The 24054-nt window shown below is 40.2% G+C and overlaps 2 protein-coding genes and 1 long non-coding RNA gene across 11 annotated transcripts in view; all 3 read right to left on the bottom strand.

Moving 5' to 3' along the window:
* Positions 1-5156, bottom strand: part of CSNK1D (casein kinase 1 delta) — a 30532-nt gene extending 25376 nt beyond the window's left edge. For all 4 annotated transcript variants that reach the window (XM_072990640.2, XM_072990638.2, XM_072990637.2 and 1 more), the window contains exon 1: positions 4899-5156. In XM_072990640.2, coding sequence (XP_072846741.1) covers positions 4899-4974 — 76 coding nt within the window. In that variant the 5' untranslated portion in view covers positions 4975-5156. The remainder of the gene's footprint in view (positions 1-4898) is intronic.
* Positions 5157-6096: 940 nt separating this feature from the next.
* LOC144586284 (uncharacterized) lies at positions 6097-7919 on the bottom strand. Its single transcript, XR_013541020.1, has 2 exons — positions 7781-7919; positions 6097-6275 (listed from the first exon to the last, which is right to left on the bottom strand). It is a non-coding gene; the product is annotated as an uncharacterized LOC144586284 (long non-coding RNA).
* Positions 7920-8802: 883 nt separating this feature from the next.
* On the bottom strand, positions 8803-23851 carry UTP18 (UTP18 small subunit processome component). Of its 6 annotated transcripts, none has more exons than XM_020814843.3 (15): positions 23712-23851; positions 23016-23284; positions 20798-20928; positions 19557-19652; positions 18034-18107; positions 17569-17660; positions 16055-16180; positions 15417-15591; positions 14116-14216; positions 13540-13630; positions 12644-12767; positions 11078-11252; positions 10284-10426; positions 9694-9738; positions 8803-8906 (listed from the first exon to the last, which is right to left on the bottom strand). In XM_020814843.3, exons 2-14 carry the CDS (start codon positions 23259-23261, stop codon positions 9714-9716), a joined length of 1599 nt encoding a protein of 532 aa, XP_020670502.3. In that variant the 5' UTR covers positions 23262-23284; positions 23712-23851; the 3' UTR covers positions 8803-8906; positions 9694-9713. The 6 variants fall into 6 exon arrangements, 4 of the variants coding, with proteins under 4 accessions (XP_020670502.3, XP_020670519.3, XP_078240370.1 ...); XM_072990636.2 differs by lacking the exon at positions 8803-8906 and adding an exon at positions 9426-9558; XR_013541018.1 differs by lacking the exon at positions 11078-11252.
* Positions 23852-24054: the final 203 nt, after the last annotated feature.

Below are 24054 nucleotides of genomic sequence, written 5' to 3'. Positions count from 1 at the left end.
AAATACAGTAATGTCATCATCTTCTGGTTGTTGCACAATAGTGGAGGGTGGGGCTTCACTTAACTGGGGCTTATTTTTGGGGTAGGGCTTATGTTACCAGCATGCTGAAAAATTATACTAGGGTTTATTTTCAGGTTAGGTCTTATTTTCGGGGAAACAGGGTAGCATATAGTCATGAAACAGTGAGCTTTTCTGCAGACTGCTGCATATAGAACACAACAGCTGATTTCCAACGAGTGGTTTTAGGCATACCCAAGAGCATATGATTTTTCTTTTGAGATTAAATTTTCTCAGTCATGGAGGGCTTTTGAAAGCACCCTCAGTTTGAAGCTGTAGTTTGCTATATGGCCTATGAAGGTATGGTCAGAAACAAAGGCACAGTGCTTCCTGCAGAAATAAAATTAATGTGACAAGTTCACGTTTTTTAAAAACTGCCTGAAGAATAGCTTGAACTGTTTAAAATTTACCTTGAGGATTAAATACTTTAATTATTCATTTTCCTGATGTATTAGATTTAGCACAATTTAAACTGGTAGAGAAGGAGTTGCATATGCCCACTCTAGACCTCAGAGGGGTACACCTACTCCTGTGTGTCACACCTTCAAAACATTTTTCATTTTAAAAATGTTTAACTAACCTTTGTGCCTTCTACTGGCTGCAGGCAGTAATCATTTTTAGCTAATTGTGACCTGTTGTGTTTTTTTTGGGGGGGGGAGCACAAACATTCTGCAGCCCAGGACAACTTGAGGGGAAAGATGGCAACACTGCCCCTCTACCCTAAAAGGACACAAAGGAATTTTAAATTTTAAAAAACCAGAAAAACAAAATTTAAATGGTGTGCATGTAGTAGTAGTAGTGAGGGAGCCAAGGGTGCACTATTATGTCCACCTCATGGCAGAGTATTGCCTATACACTATGCCATTTTGTGCATGCTACCTAGCCAAATAAATAAATTTTAGTGTTAATTTCATCAGGAAGATCTAGCACACAACTGTCATCTTCTGAACAAAGCTATTCTTAACCAAGGATCGATTATGGCCCATAATTCTATATTTCATCCCATGTGTGGAAAGTTTGTTATTTCCAAGCATTCGTTATTTTTCAAGCATGTCTTCAAGTCACATCACCTGCAATCTAGATTCTAAGAAGCAGCCCCAACTGAAAAGTGTCTCTGTGTGGGACCTGCTAGGATCATCAGATGATAAAATAAAGGGAAAACAAAGACTACTTCTAATCTAATCCAATAGTGGGAATGGACGAGCTGAGAAAGAAAGAGGCAGAACATATACATTGAGGGCCCACAGTATAAAATGGCTAAGGATATCACACACATTTCTGTTTATTCCTTACCATGTTAGCAAACTAGACTAAGCCTGTTTGAATCAATGGATCTTATAGAGGAGCTGACTCACAAAATCCACACAGATTCAATGGGTCTATTCTAATGTAATTTATTATGCTAAGCAACAGAATTTCAGGCAATATGTGAAATGGCATATACAAGATTAAATCCAGCCAGCAAAACAGCAGGGAATAAATAACACGCTCCTTATTGAGTTAATAGAAATGGCTCAATTGCATTCATAATCAGATTGTCACAAAATCCTGAGTAAGGGAAGTCTCTCTTAGGTAAGCAGTTTTTCTGCCAACAAGTTTTTAGTGACTGAGCAACATTTCACAAATCTTAAGAAAACAGAAGCTGGCTAAAGGTCAGTTTCTGGGAAACACTTGATGCAGTTTGGCAATACGTACCAAGGATATGCAAGACAGATTTCACCATCTTTAAATGACTTCATTTGCTCATTAGCTTTTGAAATGAATGCTAGTATGCCATGGGACTTGCAGCTTCTGAGACAGGGGCAATAAGATCCAAATAACTTACTAGAAACTGCAGAAATAGAAGCTCTGCAACAAGGGTTCCCACTACCCAAAAAAAGGAATTACAGTGCAGCTTTATGTGAAAATTAGATATTAATCCAGGTTTTTTAAAAATAAACACAAATACTGAAAACATAAAAACAGCGTCAAAATAATTTTGCCAGATTTCATACGTACATCTGAGTATTTCATACGTACATCTGAGTTTTAAAGCTTTTATAACTTCGGATCTTCCTTTTAGCAAGATATGGTGCTATTAAGAAATCTCCTCTTTCAATACAGATACAGAACTCTGGGGAACCTCAGTTAAGCTAGTCTTCATTTTGTGACTTAAGGCTTATCTTGAGAACACGTTCAAAGGAATATGCTTTTGTACTGCTGATGCAGAAGAAAACCACTGAAAGTGCAAGCAGCACATCCATTAAAGAAGTGTTTCAGAGCAACCCAATATAGGGACTCCTAGGCTGTATTTTATGATGCTTTAAGTATGTTTTAGATCCCAGCTCCCATATTCATTGACCACTAACCCACGACAGCTAGGGCTGATGGGTGATATAGCACAAAGCATTTGGATGCTGGGCTGAAGAGGCTAGTATATAAATTGTAACAGAGTATGACAACTGTTCACTAGTTTTCACTGCTACTAATGAAGTAGAATGTTGTCAGTGAAGCAGGAAGGAACACCCAAAGTTTAGCAAAGGAAATAGGAAGTCAACCATTACCAATTAGTTTCACTAAATAAATTTCTCATGGCTCTCACTGCTTTCTTAATTCTACAAATGGAAGTCAGGAAAAATGGGAGGTGAGAGTCTTGTAGTACCTGGAAATGACAGCAGCATAAATGAGTGATCTCAAAAGCTCTAGCTAGATATATATTTAGTATGTAAATCCATTCCTGCCTTGGCAACTGGCAAAACAAAGTAATGACCAAGACCTATCATTGCCTGTGTCAAGCCACCCAAAACTTCACTGTGCTGATAAGAAATCAGGGTCCTAGGATTAGACTTTGGTAAAGTGCCTCTCTACACTTCTGACCCTTATGTACTATGGTAGTCAAACAGTTAAATATCTTCAATGCCTTTTTGGGAGGCATGACTTTTCACAGCTCCACAAATGTCGGAATGGAAAGAGATGGCCTATCATCCTTGCATAGCTGCCTGGCAGATATATAACACACAGCAAATGAAGAGCATATGCAAGACTAAAGTGTGTGTGGTTAAGAATAAAAATAGCCTCTACATCTATTCTAAACCTGACATCCCAGGTTCATATATATGCTTAATATATTTGTGCCCTTTCTTTTATATCACTCTCAAAAATAAAGTCATCAAATTAAAAGCTACTGCTCACAAACTAGAAGTTAATGATCAGTGCAAAACTCAAGAGCCACACAGGCCATATTTACAAGGATGGAACAAGATTAAGAAAAGCTTTGTGCAACTTGCACAGCAGCTTTAATTATAGGTGGAGGCACAATAGAATGACAATTCTTTCTACCACTGAAGCACACCCTTATGGAAAGGCCCAGAAGCACCACCTTGAACATCCAGTGAATAATGATACTGTGTACCATACAGGAAGGGAAATATCTTAAAGCATGAATTTACAATTTTCTATGGTAAGGAATAAACCAGCAAAGACACAAACCAATTTAAATAATTCTAGAACACTGCATTTTCACAATCTTCTGAATTGGACTACTGATCCTAGATAAACAAGTTATTAAAACTTCAGTTATTATACAAAGAGACATATTTGGACTTATTGTTCCTGACAGGCACAGATGTGAGTATTTCTAGAACACTAGGGCTCAGATTTGGACTGACTATCAACCTGGTGCACCAGTATGCACAGTCAGCAACCCCAGCCATTCAAGTACTGTATGTACTGCAATGCATAGGCACAGGACTCTGAAGGATTGAACCCTAAGTATTTGCCAGCATCAGTTTCAAGCACCAGCTATTTTTTCTAGCTTAGCTCTGCATAAAGTTTATCAATCCAAAAGGAGACACCCAGACTAGCTTACAACATATAAAATGCAAGTCAAAATCCACATTGTTCCCTCAGGACTTTTAAAGATTCATTCTCAAATACGAAAGTTAGCCAGCCTCCAGCTCATTTACAAATAAAACTGTCTTGAGAATTAGATTGAAATAAGTGCTTATGTTTTACTTCCTAGAAGTAACCACAAAGATACATTCTCTCCCTAAGCTGCAAATAAGCTACGGAAGTCATAAAACAAATCATGGCATGCATGGCAAGGAACAAAAGGAGGGAGCCGTTTTCAAAACAACTCATAAAACTATGGGTAATGCGTTCTTTAAATATGGATTGCTTTCTGCAAGCTCCACAGCAAACAGAGCCCCCCCACCTGAGTACTGTATTATGATCATTATTCTGACCCCCGAGCAGGCAATGGCCTTCGAAGGCTCCTCGTTTGGTCTCAGGACGGTTCGGCTCGGTGAGGGCTTGTCGCCGGGGGGGGGGGCTTTTTGCCTCGCCAGCCCAGAGGAGGCCTCGAGGCGAGGGAGGAAGAGCTCCTGCTCGCCCAAGGTCAACAAGGAAGTTGCCAAGCCCTACGCGGGCCGGCCGGCCGGCCGGCGGGGGGGGGGGGGTTCGCTTCCGTGTCTTCGGCAGGGAATTACGGCTATTTCCGTAAACATGTTCGCCTGAATGGAAGTCCCGCTCAAACGGGGGGGGGGGGGTCGGTCTTGCTTCTGAGTAAACACTCGGGCTCGTCGAAGACACCAGGGCCCGACCCTTTCCTTGCTTCCTCCCTCCCTTGACCGGGCCTGGCGCGGCTCTCGAGGTGGGGGGGTCTCCCCGCCAGAGGCCACCCTCGGAGGCAGCCCGGCCCCGAGACCCCACCAGGAGACCCGGAGCACAGGGAGCGCCCTCCCCACCACCAACCACCACCAGAGGCAACCGCTTCCCTCCGCTGCCTGCCTTCCCCCCCCCAACCGCTCCAGGCCGCCTCCCGCAACCGGTTGGTCGCCGCCGGGGCGGGAGAGCTTTCTCACCGAGGTAAATGTCCCCGAAGGAGCCGCTCCCGATCTTTCGGCCGAGCCGGTACCGGTTCCCGACCCTCAGCTCCATCGAAGCGGCTCGAGTGGACCCAACCCAGTTTCGAGGACCCCCGACTTAAAGCAGGGCGAAGCCAGCGACCATCGCGGCCCTTGGCCCGTCTCTCGACGCCGGCGGGATTCGGGGGCCGCCGCGCAGCCCGGGTGGGGAGGATGGACACCGATTCCCCGAGACCCCGATCGTCGCCCCCCCTTCGCCGCAGCTAAGCCCGAGCCGCCATATTATGTGACCTCACTTCCTTGGTAACGGGAGGCGGGGCTTGAGACGGAGGAGCGTCCTCCGATTGAAGGCTGGGTCAAAGGGCAAAGAAGGGGCGGGGTTCTAAGATTGTCAATCTTCCGGGCGAGCGAGCGAGCGGGGAGGGGGGCTCGTCTCCAGGACGACGACCAGTGACGGTCGAGTCTGCCTTGCAGGGCCTTCGTGACGCTCACGTCAGGGCTGGGCGGGGGAGGCCGGGGCTCAGGAGCGGTTCTTTCGGCTGAGCCCCCACCCATAGGAGCCGAGGCGCTCATAAGCATCATCATCGCCGCCTCCTTCCTTGAGTTTTCTGTCAGAGCCTGGACTTTGTCAGAGTTCCAGGTCGACCCGCCTGTATTGTATACTAGCTACATTGCATATGGTGATACCTACTCAATGTGGTTACAACACAAAACATTCCAGGTGTATTAATTACTTAATCAACTTTCTGTTGTTCTGGTGAAATCAATTAGAGGAAGCAACGAGTCACTAAGTCTTTGGCCTTCCTTAACCACAGTATTTCTCCCACATATCTCTAAAGACTCTTATAAGTTTCACATTCAAAGTGTGACTCAAGCAGCTTATATATTTCCTTAAAGCAGATACTATGCCCAGTTTCCCAGCCATGTTTTGCTAATGCAGGCTTCCAGAAGTCTGCATTATGAGTGATTTTTATGCATTATTGGAGATCAGGCCACTAATCTCATGGCAAGTGTGTGAACTGCAAGCTGACTATACCTACAGAGCTAATTCTGGTTCTGTAGCTAAAAAACTAAGGTGTTATTTCATATGTCAATTTGACTCCCATGAGAAAGTGTATGTAATGACACATATACATCTAATTTCTGCATGAGAAATTATATTTCTTGTTGAAAAAACAGTTTATGACAATTGCTATTTTTGGATGAAAAGTGGTTTATTGATGAGAAAAGATGTCAGGTTCTGGGCTTTTCCTTTGCTGGGTGTCTTCTTGTGAAGAGTAGTGAACACAAGAGGAAATCCTGTAGATCTTTCTGGCTGCTGACAATGGTGTTATTAATGTTCAGTCTCTGCATCCTTTTTTTTCTGTTGGCAATCTGGGAACAATATTGCAAGCCCGTGTTAGACCGGTTCCTGGTGTTTGGACAGAAGCATTATATATCTTTCATAATTCAGAAGGTGTTTTAAAGAACTAAGTTTCACACCATTTTAAAATTGAAGTTTAAACAACACAAAATACACACACATTTCAAATGGAATAATCCAGAGACTAGGACTATAGAAATAATTGTTCATGGAAGGATGGAGATACTGGTTTTTTTGTAGCTCTCACCCCTGCTGTGACTCCTTATTGTCTGACACTCATTTCTTTCTGCCTCCACCTCATGAGTCCTCTCACTGTGGCTTCCTTCTCCCTCCCCTTTCCCATGGTTCTTATTTTTCTCCCTCCCTCCCTCCCTCTTTGTGATTCTCACCAGTCTGTGCTGGCATCCTCTTTCCTCCTGTTCCCTTTTTATCCTCATTATGGGTCTTCTCCCCTCCCCTTCTCTCTTTGGCTCCAATTTCTTTCTGTTGTTCCTCCCTGTCATAAATTACACCTAGCCCTGTGGTAAGGCTGCAGTTCTGCCCAGATGGAAACCCCGTTCACTTCAGTGAGACACCAGTACTGAGTTTCTTCAAGCAGTAACAAGAAGTTTGGGCAATTATTATGCAATACTTTGACAAGCATGTACTGTACAGTACAGCGAATGTTTATCAAGGACTTCCTATGTAAGCATTTTAATGTAATGTCAAATTTAAACAAAGAAAAGCATGTAAGGAGAAGCATCTTCTTTCCAGGAAACAAAGGTAGGCACTGCAAAAATAACCAAGGAATTGACACACTGGAAGCCAGTATGTGTTGGTAAAGAATGGTTGCAAAATGAATTAATGGGGGAACTTTTTCTAATAAATAAATACAGTAAGAAAAATATATAAAAACAGCCATATTTTCCAAACTTTGGCACAGATGAACCCCATATTATCTACTACCACTCTGCCAGCTATGGTCCCAATTAAGTTTCAAGATCTGTTCAGACCACCCTCCTCCTATCAGTAACGGTTTATAGAATGTATTGATTGTCCATGCAATATGAGATTATTATTAATTTATTTAAAATACTTTTCCAAGCTGTTGTAATCAGGGATTCACTTGTTTAATTTCTTATTTACACAGATTTTTCTTACCATGGATATTACTGTAAAAGCAGCCATGATACCCCAGTGTTTTGCACTGAAATAATTTTGACATAAAGATAAAGCTCCTTAATCAGGGCATTGCATCTTATTTATCTCTTCAGCCAAAGTCTAATTCCATGCTAGCCGGTATCTCCTGGTGTGATGGGATTTTCTATCCTGTCTCTATGTTTGTGTTCATCCTTTTCTGGGTATCTAGTGCAAGAAGCTCCATGGAACAACATTGTACGCTGCTCTTTGTATCAATGTTTAGCTCCTATCTACATCAACATATAGAACTTGAAAAATCCACTCGTCCACTCATCTGTGATGTTAAAAAACGCGGCTTGACGAGGCACAGCTCTCCCCCACCCCCATTCCTCCTTACCCTTAGTTGTCTCTCTGATCCTGCAGTCCTCCTCCTTCCAAAAGGAAAAACAGCCCTCTTCGGGAGGAGTTCCGGCGGCACATAGATATATAGCTTTGCAGGACAATGTAGAGTAGTCCCATGCTGGAGAATATGGAGATTCCCTGCTCCCAATTTCAACCCAACGACCTGGCTCCTTAAGAGGCCGGGCGCTTTTACTTTCAGTTTTTTTGCTGGAGACATTCAAAAGACAGACATTCAAAATACAAGCTTCATAACCCCACAGGCACGCAGATAATAAAGCAACCCAACTCTGAGGGTATATTTTGGGTTTGTACACATTGTTATGTAGAAAGTGCCTAGTTTAAATATACCCTCAGACTTGGGTTGCTTTATTACCTGTGGGGTCATGAAGGTTGTATTTTGAATGCCTTTTTGAATGTTTCTAGCAAAAATAAAACTGAAAGCAAAAGCGCCCGGCTTCTTAAGGAGCCAGGTTTAAATTTAAATACAGTGGTGCCTCGCTTAGCGATTGCCTCATTTAACGATGTATTCGCTTAGCGATGAGGTTTTTGGAGCGATTTTGCGCTCCATTTAGTGATGTTCCCTATGGGGAAATTTTGTATAGCGATGTTCGGGACCTTGCCTCGCTTAGCGATGACAGTTTAGGTCCCGTTTCGCTTAGCGATGTTCCGTTTTCGCTATTTTTAAAGTGTCTTAAAATGGTCAAAACTGTTTTAAATGCTTGGAATAGTTAGTGCACCTTGTAAAACCTTTGCAAACTTAATTTGGCTTTGTTCTGACTCTTCGTTAATTTTTGGTGAATTTCCCCCCCCCATTGAAATGCATTGAACTGTCGACTCCCCTGCAGTATTCACCCTATTTATAATTCACGTTTTCTTCCAGTTTTAGCAGGCTGGAAGACTACCCACAAGTTCTTTTCCAGGTGTGGACCAGCCCTTCATCACATGTAATATACCGTGCTCTTTTAAATATATAACAATATATTAAATATATCTGGGAAATAATACCGGAAACCAGTATGTGCAAAAATTTATGTATTGATACTAATGTACATACATTTTAAAAAACATTAAGGTAATAAACTTTTAAAAATCTATTTTCATAAAGACATGGTTTACCCCATCTGTGGAGAAAAAACAAACAGGAAGTCAACATATTTTATTTTTGAAAGACTACATTCTACACAGACTTTTATTGCTTAAGCATATAATGAACAGTGTTATATCAGTAAGATATTTTACGACGGTAACAACACTGAATGGATAGTGAAAGCAATGTAGGTTTATATTTCATCTTGCCTATAAAAGTTATACAAATTAACTCAAGTCAGTATAAATTATATTTTTAAGCTCTCTTATGCAGGGTACACTTACTCATGATTACACTTACTTATTGCCCTTCCCAAAATGATTCACACTTTGGGAAGGGAAATAAACAAAAGAACCATGATTCATGCTTTGGGAAATGCAATAGTTTTAAAACATAGTGGCAGCCAACATTGCACAATTTGATTGCACTAATTGATCACTTTATTCAAGGCACAACTATTGTGCAGCATGTATAATTCTCACCTTTGAAATTAACAGCAACATCAAAAATACAACTGAAAATTGCTAATAAGACATTTTAAAAACTTGGAATATTTTTGCCTATGAGATAACAACTTGATGTCTCTGTTCAACCGCCAGGCTGTTCAGTCTCCTTCTCAAGATAGAGAGACACATGGGACATTCTATTTTCACTGATCAAAATGTCACATTGTCATTGACGCCAAACTCCAGTAAATTGAAAAAAAAATGTTATGCAAACCAAACTCCAGTAAACTGAAAGAATTTGTTCTTTTCACAAAAGGAAAATGTAGGATATGTGACCAGCAACTCTCCAGAAGTAGTACCTCAGCTGATAATTACCTCAGTCTATAGCAGGCAGTTTAGAAATCTGTATAGTGCTTCAACCTGCAAAGTTAAAACAGAGTGAATTTGAGCAACTTAAGAGCTATTCCCACTTTACAATGCTGTAAGCCAACTTGCTCTAGTTTTTTGAGATACACAGCAGTAGGTCTATTTGTATTATAAAATCATGATCTAATAAGGTATGTTTTCTCATTAAAGGAAAATAAGAAAAATGTGCAATGTTTTAGGATAATATGTGAAAATAAACATTTTAAGAGAAGTCCAGATCAAGAAGTTCCAAGGCTGCAAACTTTATGCAGTGGTCGGCACACTTACTAAGCACAGTGATTTCACTAGGTTCAGGCAAATCTAGTCCTGCCTACAAACATTCTGCACATACTATTTATTAAAATAGGAAATATTTGAACACATACTCCTTTTAAAATGAAATAATACTCAAACAGTTTAATGTGAGCTATGACAGGCCCAATCATGGTAAAATCTATGCTATTATGATGTGGAATTTTTACTATGATTAAGCACCAAGAACAATGTCAATGATATGTCCTGAATCTGTTATTAATTCCGTTGAATAACTTAATAGATACCTAAATAATAAGGCTTTTCCTTTGTTATTTGCTATGGAAAAATATCCACTTCTTGGTGAGAAATCCATGGAGTTGGCCAAATATATTTGCTTTCTTTGGAACACAGGAAAATTTGAGAATACGGTAAGTGAAGGAATATGAACCTGTTAAGAAAAAGAGAAAGCAATCAAATAGCAGGTGTTGCTAGGAGGAAGTAAAAGCATACTTCAGTAATACATGTTTTGAAAAACCTTGCAGGCATAATTTATATAGTTGCTTTTTGTAATGAGGGCTCTACAACCAAGAGCTTCTTGAATAAAGGTCTGTGTATGTCCAGCAAAGCTCTCAAACTTTCTTTGTACACTTGGCCCATCTTGCTTTTACCAGCTACTTTAAAAACAGGCTGGGAAGGATGAGCAGAAGATGAACAAGATGAGCAAGAGAACTTTTGATAGTTTGTAAATGTGAATCAAGAAGCCACTGTATTTCATGACTACAGGAAAACATCCAAATCTCTAGCTACAGATTCCTTGTTAAACCAAGTCATATATGATACAACAAGATTAATTAAATCTGATTTAGGAGAAAGTAAAACAAAAGCATTTTAGAAATTTTACAGCTAGAAACAAAATTTCAAGCCCAATTTATTTTATCCCAATAACAATCCATGTTGCATGTAAGCATCTGCAATGCCTATCACAAAACACAAGGCTATGTACAATATGATTTCTGGCTAAATAGTTCTTAAGTCTATTTGATTGAGAAGTCAATGAATTCAACATGCCTTGCACACTTTCCTACTAAAATTCTCTTACCAATTTCACTGCTTCATCAACTTTGTTCGAAGCCATTGCCAGTATTTCAGTGGTGGGATTGAACGACAATGAGGTTGCTGATGTGACCAAATTCATGAGAGCTTTAAGAGGTTTAGGACTCGTTTCTCTGATGCAATCATCCTGAGTGTACACATTCACAACACCAGAACTAGAACTAAGAACAACAGTAATGTGAAAAGCTTAAAGTACAGCAGAAAGAAACTATATTTACAACCAAATGCTTATTCAGAAATATTGAGGGAGAGTACTCAGCAGCAAAATAAGTTATAGATAGCTGCAGTTTAAAGTTTTATTTCTAAGGGAAAATCTTCAATATGACTACAAAAACACTATATATGTTTTTTCAGAGGGTCACTGGGCAAAACTGTAAGAAGCATGTAGGATGAATTTAAAATTATTCTTCGTGCTCTTCCATGTTTCATTTACACCTACAACCCTCCAGAAGAGCATGTGAAAAAGAGCTGAGATTTATTCTATAGCACAGAAGCAAATGCCAGCAATATTTCAAAGCTAGCCAAAAACATATGCCTTTTCCTAAGTCCCCCTTAGTTCCATGAGATGAGCTCCCATGGAAATGAGTATAAGACTGCAGCCAAATTTCTTTTATAAAACTTTCTCTTGCTTTTATCATGCCTGCACTGTTTAACAATCTCCCCTGTATTTATGCATGCTGCACATATTAAGTACCCTTATGTTTCTAAAGGAAGAAGAAATGGGGATCACTATCTATGTCTAGCGAGATTTTCCTGAAGAAAACTGTGGATTAATCTCTGGAAGTCGACTTTATTAGAGGGCTTAATCAGAGCCAGGGTTCAATCCCAGAATCTGTCGGGAGGAGGGGGCTACACCTCTTCAGTAGTGATGATGAGAGCAATACCATCATTAATCTTATGTACTCTAATCCTTTCGCTGAACACAGATACTGTGACTGAATCCTAGCTTGGGTTAAACTTTTACACTACATGTGGAGACAGATGGTAGGAAAGACATTTTTCTTCAATTGTGTTCTACTCACAAGTAGGGACATTAGAAAACTAGCCACCTCTCCTGCCCAAGTTTCACCTCAGTGCTTCCATTCTTAATTAGAAAGCTCTACAGCAATATGTGGAAGGAGTGCTCGATATTCAACAAGGAAGTCTTCATATCACAAGTGCTCTCTGAACATTAGCCAATAATTTAAAATGCAGTCATTTTAGAAATGTACTGTATAAACATCTGGAACTTGAACTCAATTGTTTGCAACCAAGGACATTTTCTCTTAAAAGTTATGCAAATGTGTCTCATAATTTTATTTCTGAACTCTTTATCTCTCTAAATTATTTTGTCTTTCTCCAAAATCGGCTTCTTGCGGTACCATCCTTATTTGTACTCAGAAGAAAGCCGCACAAAAATCGCAGATTTGCTTCCTAATAAGTATGCTCAGAACTATGGCACTTGTAAATACCAGGTACATACCAAAATTAAGTGGCAACAAAATAGAGGCAGCTGTCTGCCTGTTTCAAAGGAATGTATTATTCTTAACATACTGCCTTTTCCTTCACTTACCCACATGCTACATACTGACTGTTTCTTGAGATTGCAATTGAAGTACCCTGCAGACAACCTTCATCAGTAAACCTGTTCACACACCGCCTGCTTTTCACATCCCATATGAAGACTTCACCTTCAGCTGACACACAAGACACATAAACAAAGTATTGGTGAGAACAGCAGATGAAAGTCCACTGATGCTAACTATTTTAATTTAGGAAGCAAACCTGCTGAATAGTGAACAGCCTGACAACTTAACGTGAAACTGCACCCTCTCCTACCACAAGGCTTTAGTGTTCTCTTATCATGGCTTCAAGAAAATGTATTGATACGTAAACTCTAGGACATAAAATCAAAAGCAGTGTTGATTCACCACCAAGTGAGCCATTCTGGACTATACATTTTGCTATATTGTTTTTCACGTTAATACATGTTGCTGTGCAAAACAAGGAAGCCACACCTTACAAGTTTGCCTTTATTGCTTCTTACGCTAATAAAGATTTAATGACATCCTTTTTTCAAACTAATTTGATAACTCATAATGCTGCCACATTTCATTTAAAATTTAACTTCCACCAGTTTCTTTTTGGAAGGCAAAATATTTTTTAGTAGTTTTGAATGTAGTCAATCTTCTTACCTTCGAAACTTCTTCCCATTTTAAAAAGCAAAAAACAACATGACAAATAATAAGTAGTTATAGCAAAACAGTAGTATGTTGCTTTTGGGGAGAGGGGCTGCTAAATGCTAAATCCCCACTGCAAGACAATGTTTCAAGTTCTGCTATTATTTATGCTTTTCAAATAAATGAGAATTCTACACTGTAACAATAAAAAATAACCTAAGCCATTCTATCACTGAACAGCAAACCCCTCCAAATGACAATTCTGTATACTATCATTTGAAAGTCTTACCAGAATGTGTATAGATTTTGCTGCCATCTGGAGTGAAAGATGACGCAGCTATTTTCCCATTTATTTTCATGCTTCCAACAAACTCTTTTGTCTGAAATAGACACATAATGTTTAACAACATGATTACTCTACACAGAACAACATCTGTGACAGGGGGAGAAGGGTATCAGATATTTTGAGGCTATACAACCATTTCACAGGTTAATTATTCTATAAAAACAATTACAGTGCTTCACAAATATATTAGTGGCCTGATATGTTTCAGCATAGACTTCTTCAGGAGCACTGTGGGCTATTTTGGCTATCCCCTCTCCCTGTAATACTGGTGTATTCATTCCTCGTTCTACTATTACTACTATAACCTCTTCCATACTGGTATATTGCAACACAATACTCACAGATTAGAGCACAAACAGACTAGCTGTCATCACTGTGAATCAATCCATTTAGATGTATGCCCTTTTAATTTAAAAATATCTTTATTAATTCATATTGAGAATAATACAAGTTTTGCCAATGAAAGATTATTTCCTGAATCAAGAATTATTCTTTTTAGATATTTAAATCAAGTTTTACCTTCATTGTTATCAAATGCAGATAGCCTGATGACCCACTAACAAGCAAGAATTTCCCATCTGGAGAGACTTCAAATCTTCTGACAATCTTCTCCTCTAAACCTTACGTTTTTTAAAAAAGATGCAGTTACAGTTCCACAATGTGTTGGAATTAAATTTCCAAAAACTATACTTAATCTAACACCACAGTGCTATATTTACTCAGGAGTAAATCTCCTTCAGTTTAATGAGACTTATTCCCAGATAGTCACAAATAACATTGCAACCTAACACATTAAGCCTGAGGGGAACTACTCAGAAATAAGTTTAATGGAACTTGCTCACCCCACAGTGAACATAAACAATATTGCAGCCTATGACGTAACAGCTTAACTTTCATATATGCTGACAAAGTTGTCTTTTATTTCATTTATATTTGATGGGTTAACATAGTTCCCTGCATGTGGCTGTTTAAGAGACTGCTTTTAAAAATATGAAAATATTCTACAGTGTACTTCCACAGATACTTTTTGCTTTTTTCATATCTAGATGCCACAGTTCGAAAGAAGAATATTCAACATTACATCTGAAGTAGGCTACATGCAATTAATATTTATGCCCAATAAACCTTTTTTAGCCTTTAAATTGTCACAATTTTTTTTTTACTGTTTTGGCAGCAGCAATCTGACATGGCTGCCCTCCTGAAGAATACTAGGTACTGCCTTAGAACTATGCAGCCATTCTAGATGGTCAGGCCAGTATGTATAGCCATACTCATCAGACTAACAAGGGCAGCCACTTAGTTTTTCAATATACTAATGTTTATGTCTTATAAACGGCATTCAGCACACTCCTACCCACATTATGGAGCAGCAAAACATCTATTTAGCTTTAGCATCTGTAATCGCTGGCATTCCCTTACATTTTATGGAGTGCCAACAAACCAATATAGTTTCAAGCACCAGGTAAGAACACCCTCTTATTATAGATGTGAGCCTTACTGCCCATCCCCTTCACGTTATTAAAGCTGTTTACCAGGGAAGGGGTACAGGCTCAAATTTGCTTTCACAAGTTTTTCTCAGTTTACAACCAACATGCCACAGAACCACCCATTTGTACAACAAAACATATGAAATATATGAAAAGCCGCCTAGAGTGGTCACAATTGACTAGATAGGCGGGGTATAAATGAAATAAATAAATACATAAATAAATAAAATTTATTTTCTCCCTGATTTATAAAAATGAAATGTTTTTGAGCTTTTTGTGGGGGGCGGAGAGATACAATTAGCACAAAAATATTAAAAACAATTAAATTCTCACCTCTGATATGGTTAACAGGAATAATTTTTCCACCCATCATATCATATATGTAGAAAAGCTTATTGTGCACACTGGTAGCTATGAGCTGCTCTCCATCTGAGCTGAAACAAGCCTTATAGATTGGAAAGTCCTCCAAATAGATGCTTTGTATCTTTGGATTAGTGATACCGTCCACCTTTAATGAAGAAAAATGCTTTGTTTCTACTCAATATGTACATATTCATCACTAGTTATAAACATAATGCATAGCTATTTACAGCTTACCAGGTATTTAGAACTTAAATATCTGCTACAAAAAATTAACCCATACAAAGTATACATACATCTCCAAATGAATGACTGTAGCCTTGCACATGCATGGGACTGCTGTTCCCTTGTACTGCAGATGAAGAACCAAAATAAAAAGGAGATCCTATTTTCATGCAAACAAATCCTTCGTGCTTGCCTGCATGTGCTTTTAATCACTGCCACCCCTTAGTCTGATGCTTCACTGATACTGTTTCCTTATGCTGCTTTCACCCCATATACTTAGACAGATATCACAAGTATGTTTCCACCAAGCATTTTCAATAATGCTACACTGAGAGAAAACAAAACAAAACAAAAAAACATTCTATGTATATTAGGGCGTTTTTCACCTGGAACAGTGATAACGTCCGATCAATCCCAGCTGTCATAACAACTTGAGCAGAAGGATGGAACTGCACAGTTGTCAGCTTTGTATCAGACAAACACTCGTTATTGGCATGCAAGCAATTTTTCATCTGAAAGAAACAACAAAAACAAACATTGTCATTATAGAACTGGAATACTATAGAAATGGCATATAAGGAAACAAAACATGCCAGAGACAATACTCCAGACTCTAAGATAAGGCGCTTCATCTGTGAGGAGTTAGGATTAAGCACAAGCTTTTTCTGCTACCTGAAATGCCAGTTTGCTGGCAAAACCCTCATCCTCTGGCTGATTTCAAAAGAAAACTCAGACACAAGCCCTCAGCTACATGGGATGATTGTCACTATCCAATATGGCAATATAAAACAAAACAACTGGGAGGCAGGAAAGTTTTAAGGGTCAGATCATACTTCTGCACTATTAAAGAGCAGGCTGGGTAGGTGGGGCTTGTTAGCCATGGATGGCAGCCCATCTTGGAGAACGGAAACTCCAATTTCAAACCTCCACTGCCTTGTGGCTATATCCACTCATGGAAAAGGCTTCAGGAGTTAACCTCGAGGCAAAATCCGGAGCTGGAGTCCCGGAGGCAGTTCATGTCGTTCTGCCAACTCCTGCGACGTTGCTGGAACCAGTTGTATTGGCTCTTGCCCTTCCACTGGACCATTTCAGCAATGTGGAGAGGGGGGATCTGATGCTTGGGTAACAGCCTATCCTCCATATTACTTTACCCAGGCTTCATGCTCTGGAGAGGACACTCCTCGATTCAGAGCATGTTACCATAGTCTCTTGAGACTGAAGGATGCCTATGGAAAATTGTAGACTAGTGGGAGATAGTGAAAAAATATTTGCAGATGATCTATCCTTTAATGACAAGATTCATGTTTAACTACTTCACCATACCAAAGATGCTTTTGCTAACAAGGTGTTTGAAGCACAAAAATGCTGTGCATTTGCAGAAGCAGTTATTTCCTCCAAATTTGGAGAAGTCAATTTTCCCTAAAGCCTGTGATCTCTCTTCAAAATATGCAATCAATTTCTATATCACTTAACACAACTAGCATCGTATACATATCAGCTTTCCAACAGCAGTCATTAAAATTGTTATAAATTTTCCTTGAACTTGTTATCCTTTTATGTTGTAAGCCGCCTAGAGTGGTCGAAATGACTAGATAGGCGGGGTATAAATAAATAAATAAATAAATAAATAAATAAATAAATAAATAAATAAATAAAAGAAACTGAAGCAGAATGGCCAAAATCTTGTTGCTTAGCATAGTAAATTTCATTACAGTAGGTTTCAGTGTAAGATCCATTGATTAAAATGGGCGTATTCTAACTGTAACTCACTGTGCTAAAATAAGGCCCATTTGTAAGATCTATTGACTGACCAAATCCTCACTGATTCAATGAGCCTACACTACTGTGATTTACTATACAAAGCAGCAGGATCCTGTGCATGAAAATGAACTTTTTTTACCTGCAAAGTCCCTCTTGGTAAAGAGTCTGACACTGTCACAAAATTGCCTGTTTTGCGTAACAAATCATCATCACTTTCATCGTCACTGTCCTCTTAAAAAGAAAAAAAGAAAAAAAATATCCTGAATAAAACATTTATTATTTATTTTATTTGAGCACAGTAAAACACATCAAATTTAACAACCTAAATTTTAACAGTACAAGGCCAGTTTTTGTAGCATCCATGGCATCTCGGAAAACCACGGTGCAGAATTTGAGTGGCAAATGATGAAAATCCTATATAGAGCAACCATTTTGCTTGCTTTAAATAGTGAACCTGTCCACCCAATGAACACAAAGGAAAAGCTGGGACTGTATTTAGTTGCTCTTGTATATTTCAGCATTACTGAAACATCATTCTTCTTAAAGATGTGCAACTTTGCACTTTAATGATGCTTCAATTCATGGTACTGGAAGTTTCATGTACCTTCATTTTTTGTTTTTTTCTCTTTCCTGCTCCTCTGTGCCCAAGAAGGTGTTGCTCCCATAGCACTCTGAAATCTAAGAAAGAAATATATTAACTTTCCCAGCACTGAAAATGTCACAACATTATTCAGAGAAGTACATTTTAAAAACCGACTACAGATGTAAAACAAATATCAAATGCCAACTCAGTTTCAAGGGAGAAGGGAAGAGGAACGAGCATGAGACAGGTGATAAAGCTAGGACAGAGATTGGAAGCAACACAGGCTTACTAATTTTCTTTCTCTGTCCTGACTTATTTATTTTTATTTCTTTGTTTCACTGATCTATTCTAGCCATGTTTACATCCATACCATGATGCAAGAACAGAAGATGGCTACTTAATGAATTACTGTACTGTGGAGTGAAGGTTCCTTTTCTTCAGCTGCCTGACCTCCTTCTGGTTCATTCTTAACATCAATCAACATGGATTTGAGTTCAACATTGGAATATTCAAGTTTATTTTGTGTATTTCAACTAACTATTTACATCCACTTTGAGATTTAGCATTTGTTCCTCATCCAATTGGGTGAGGAAGAAGTTTTGTTCTTGAACAGTAAATGGGCTGTCGACATTATAATCCCAGGATCCATACATGTCTAGGGGTTTCCAGTCTATTAAGGTTGACTCTGATGATGCTGGCAACATGGGCACTGTTCTTCCACCAGGGGTTCTCCTCTCACTGGCCCCTCAGGTTCCCAGATCTTGCTGACTTGGTCCTCTCCATCCCATGTAAAGTTATCCATCAGGCTCTCTCTTGCCTTTCTCTCTCTATCCTTGCTCTTCCCTCTCTTAACTTTCTTCCCCACTCTCTAGCTTCCTTTTCTCCCCAACAACGGAAGGTTTCGGTGTTGTTGTTTCCCTTTTCTTTTTTTCAGCCTCTTCCCTGGGGACCAGCAACTGTTTCCACTTATGGGTCTAAGGGTTTTCTAGCCAAATCCATTCCCACCCCAGGGGAAGGACTTTTCTTTGCCGCCTCCCCCCGGCTTCTCCTGGCTCTACTACCCCCTCCTCAGAGGCTTCAATCCTTTTTAAGGGTTCTTTCCTGCCAACTCCTCCTTTTTCTCTCCTCCTCCTTTTTCCTCCTTCCTCAGTAGTTCTTCTCCCTCTGCCCTGTTTCCCGCCTTTTCTAACCATTCTGTCAATGCCTCTATTGTGTCCTTTACCTTCTCCACTTCTCTGGTTTCTTCCCTTCCTTTCATACAAGTTTCTTCCATCTCCGGGCCTTTGCCTCTTTTACCTTTGTCAGGTGGAATGAATGGCGCTCAGGGGAGAAGCGTCTCCGTTTCACCCACCCATCTCACAGAAGGAGTGTTCTCCTCACATCAACCCCCACACACCTTTCATTTTGAACAAGCATGACAAAAGGCTTCAAAAGTGCTTATATATGTATATGTACACTCTGTCATAAATCTAGAGAATACCTTCAAAAAACTTAATTCACCCAAGATTATATTTTCTTGTTCATATACTATTACCAAAACTCACTGTTCTTGAAGTCGTTTTTGAAGTTTTTCTTTTGTAACTTTCTTTTCTGTATCACTTTTCATCATGTTCTTTCGGTATCGATGTGTCATGTCAATTCTAAGAGAATAAAGACGAAAGCCAAATGTGAACAATACTACTGAATGATTCATTTAACCACAACAACCATCTTAAAAATTTAGGAAGATGGGAAATTTAAATTTGTAGGACAAAACAGCTGGAATGCTAATGGTAGTCCTGCATGGGTTGTATAACTTGCTGTGATTAACAGACAATACGACAGGGCACATCTTGGTCACATATCTGGTCACACACCTGACTGCACAACTAAGATATGACCAGCACCTTATCAATTAGCAGCAATTAGTCCCAGCATGTTATGAAATCTCATGTAAACACACATAACATTCTAGCCATTGTGTTGTATAATGCATAATTTAATAAAGTATGCCAAGTGGTTACATCTCAGACTAAGTTTTTAAAAAAATCTAAGCTCAATTTGGTTGTGACAGATACTGGGTGACTTCAGGGTACTCAATACCTTTCTGTTGGATTGTGGTGAAAACTAAAGAAAAGTGCCTTGACTTCACTGGAGAAAAAGGCTGCAAATATAATAAATAAAGCAGTATGTTGGAAAGAAATCTTAATTTTTTAAATTTCATTAAATCACATACAGAGCTTAACTGTATTAGTAAACACTTAAAAAGGCAGCCATTAGGCAAATAACACATATATGTATTCCCACTCAGAAACAAGTAAGAGCTGCTGTGATGCAACATCCTTATGCTCCTTTTTCAAATATACTAACTTGATGACAAGTCTATTATGAGCTTCTTACAGTAACAGCCTTACTTTACCCCACTAGCTGAAGGCAAGAGCGGATAATACTAGACCATGAAAAAAATTACAAACATAAGTTAGCTTTCAACCCTGTACAGGTCTTCATCAGGCTGTGTACCACAGCTGTGGAAGAATACAGAAAAAAATATAGAACTTCCAGATGTGCACACTAGGCTCCTTTCTTTTCTTTTTTTTAAAGCAAGTTTCAAAATGGAGGCTGTACAGTAAATTCAGACTGAATGTGTAGGTTTCAGATGACATCTCTGATGGTATGAAAAGTACAGAGTCAAAATTTATCTTATGCTTGTGATTTTGTTTTTTACTGGTCTAATAAAGGTATCATGGCTCACCCCTCTTTTTACTCCACCAGATTCACAAGGCAATTTACAATGAATATTACTTACATTTCTTCAGTTTCATCATCCTCATCTACCCAGGCTGGCTTTCTGGAGGAACAAGTTTCTTCCTCTTCGCTTTCTGCTTCTGAACCATCAGATTCTTGTTCAAGAAGGCTGCCACTGACCACATCATCAATCTTTACAAAGAAAAAAAGTCACAGAACATAAATGAGAAAGTTTAACAATTGGCTAAAAAGAAATTGGCAATTTATAGCTCTTCAGTTGTTGACCAATAGCAACTCTCTTCAATGTTCACCACTGACCATGCATGCCAAGTGCCCAAGTGTTACATTCCATAACATCTGAAGGCCCATAAGTAATCCATTTTTCTTCCAAAATAGCACTTTTATTTTTATTCCATTTGTGACAAAAATGAATGAGACAACAAGCAGGTGCAGCCTCAGCACTGCTTTAACTTGAATTCTACAAATTATTCCAACCCCAACCGACACATAAAGGCAAAGGCCTGCCTTAATTTCAGATAGAATGGAGACTTCTGCAGAACTGAAAAATCCTCAACACTAAAAATCCTCTTCAAGTAGGCTTTTCCATAATTACTGGCTGCCTGAGTGGAGTTCTTAAGTAGATTCTTTACTGCATTAAATGTTTTGATGTTGCTTCTGTTTGCCATCTTTTACTGTGGTTCCGATCCTTTTTAGTATTTGTATTGGTTTTAGCTTTGAATATTGTATTTGAATGATGCAAGCCACCTTGGATCCTTCTTAAGGAGGTAGGCATGATAGAAATGTTTAAAATACAGTGGTGCCTTAACTTACGAATGTCTTGACATACGACCATTTTAAGTTGCAACCAGCTCTGGCTGCAAAATTTTGCTTCGACTTGTGGCTGGAGCTTCGAGTTGCAACCAGAAAAGAGCAGGGAAAAAGGTGGGGAATTCAAATAACCGTTGGGGCGAAAGAACTACAAAGTAGATATTTCGTCCCAACCTTGAGTACTCTATGTGTGTCTGAGGAGGCTTCGGACTGCCTGGTGCTGCTTTCTGCTCCTGAGTACATTTACAGGATTTTGCAGGGTGGGTTTGGGCTGGGGGGGGGGTTTAATGTTTCTGCGCTGTGTTGTTGCTTTGTTTTTTGGTGATTTTTTTGGTGTGTGTGTGCTTGCAGTGCTTTTTTTTGGGTGTGCACACTATTTTTGGCAGCCCCATTGTATTCCGATGGGGCTTGCAGTGTTTTGTGGTGTGGTGTGTGTGTGGTTTTTTTTGTGTGTGTGTGTGTGTTTTTTAAATGCTGTAACGGCTTAATTCCGTCCCCATGCATTCCTATGGGAAATGGTGCTTCAATTTACGACCATTTTGAGTTATGCCCATTTTCTGGGACGGATTATGGTTGTAAATCGAGGCACCACTGTAACTAAGAATGGAGATTTTGCCCCTGTTAGATGTTCAATAATTATGGAGATATAAGACTGGTTTCATACACATCACAGAAGTACAGAAAACAGGTCGCATCACTTCTTGGGGTCTTTTAAAAGCGATGACACAACAGTTCCTGAACAGTCATGGCTCATTTATATATAGGAAGGCATTCACATAGCCACAGCGTTGGGCATGAAGCCTAAGGGTTTGACTGAACCCATTATTTATTTATTTATTTATTTTATTTATTTAACTTATATGCCGCTCACTCTACCCAAAGGTCTCTGGGCGGCTTACAACAATTAAAATAAATAAATTTTAATAAATAAATAAATAAATAATAAAAAATAAATAAATTTTAATTAATTAAATAAATTTTAATTAAAACAAATAAAAACAATTATAAAGAATACAGAAAGTCCGCAAACGTCGGATTCATGTTTTCTCGTCCTCCAGGCATAAGCGCAAACAAGCTTTTCTTCTAGACGTTTCCTCCTAGAGCAATTTCTTTTTCTTTTTGAAAAAAGGCTCCGACTTGTGGATGGGTGAACCACACAACTTCTACTCCAAGCAAGCAAAAAGCCTGCTTAAGCGACCAATGGCGCTTAACAACGTAAAGTCGTTGTTGTTGTTTAGTCGCTAAGTCGTGTCCGATTCTTGCCCCCCCAGTCCAATAAACGTCTCCTGTCGGACACCCACTTGCCGGAGAGACTGCTAAAGAGACAGAATCCCTCTCGGAGAGAGCAGAGAGAGAGGGGGGGGGGAATCTTATCTACGGCATCCCGTCAGCCCGCGCCCCCCTCCCCTCTGCGAACAGGCGAGGACCTCGAGCGGCTTCTGCCGCGGTACCTGGGCGGAAGGGCTCTGCAGACGCCGCAGCAAGTCCCCTCCTTCGTCCACACCCCCGAAGACCAGCTCCTCCAGGCCACGGTCCGCGGCTGGTTTCTCCGCCAGAAGAGCCAAGTGCCGAGCCCGCCGGGCTTCCTCCGCGGCGGCCGCAGCCTCGCTGTCATCTTCGTCTGCCATATGCCACCCCTTTCCTGACCGAGGCCGCTTTCGCTTCAGCGACGCTTCACGCGGATCCTGCCTCTCCATGCTTGCCTTCGGCTTCCCACTCCCTACCGGAAACAGAAACCATGACCCGGAAGCCCGCTTGGCACAAATTACCATAGAGATGCGCCCGCGCACGGTTCAGTAAGTCAAAGAAACAGCGTATGATAGAGACTGAAGGATCGGCCAAGCCTTCTGAATCCGGCTCCTTCCACTCTCCCGTACATAGCGGAAGCCGGAAGTATGGTCTCTGCGCAACTTCGGCCTTTTTCTTTATCTCTATACTCCGTCTCCATTTCCCTTGAGAATCTTCCTCACGTGACATTTCCAGCTCCGCCTCCCTTTCACATGACCCCGATTTTTCAATGTGTTTTTCTCCCCCCCTCTTTATTCCTTTTTCCCTCATACAAACCGCTCTCAGGAGGGTTTGTCCCACTGCTCCTGCGGGGGAGGGAGGGAAAACGAATCTCAGAAAAGAATAACAACGAGCAATACCTCTTCCCAGCGGCTTCCGTTAAACGGAAACGTCCGCGGAATTATTTGAAACCCCTAACCGAGAGCGCGAGGCAGTCGCCCCCGCGGCTTCAGCGTCGTGCTTCTGACGGCCCCTCGAGCTCAGCTGCCAGCCACCCCCCTCACCTCCCGCCTCATGGTTCAGGCCGCCCGCACCGTACGGAGAGCGAGGACCATCCAAACAGCGAGGCAGCCAATCACAGCCCGCCGTGGCTCGGGGCCGTTCTGCGCGTGCGCAGTGCGGTTATGCTAATGTTGTTGATATTCTGCGCTTTGGAGTTGAGTGTCTTTTCTGTCGCGCTCGCTCTTCTCCCGTTAAAGTGCG

Source organism: Pogona vitticeps, chromosome 2 (genome assembly GCF_051106095.1).
Source record: "Pogona vitticeps strain Pit_001003342236 chromosome 2, PviZW2.1, whole genome shotgun sequence".
In the NCBI taxonomy this organism is placed as follows: domain Eukaryota; kingdom Metazoa; phylum Chordata; class Lepidosauria; order Squamata; family Agamidae; genus Pogona; species Pogona vitticeps.
This window is presented reverse-complemented; position numbering and strand designations above follow the sequence as displayed.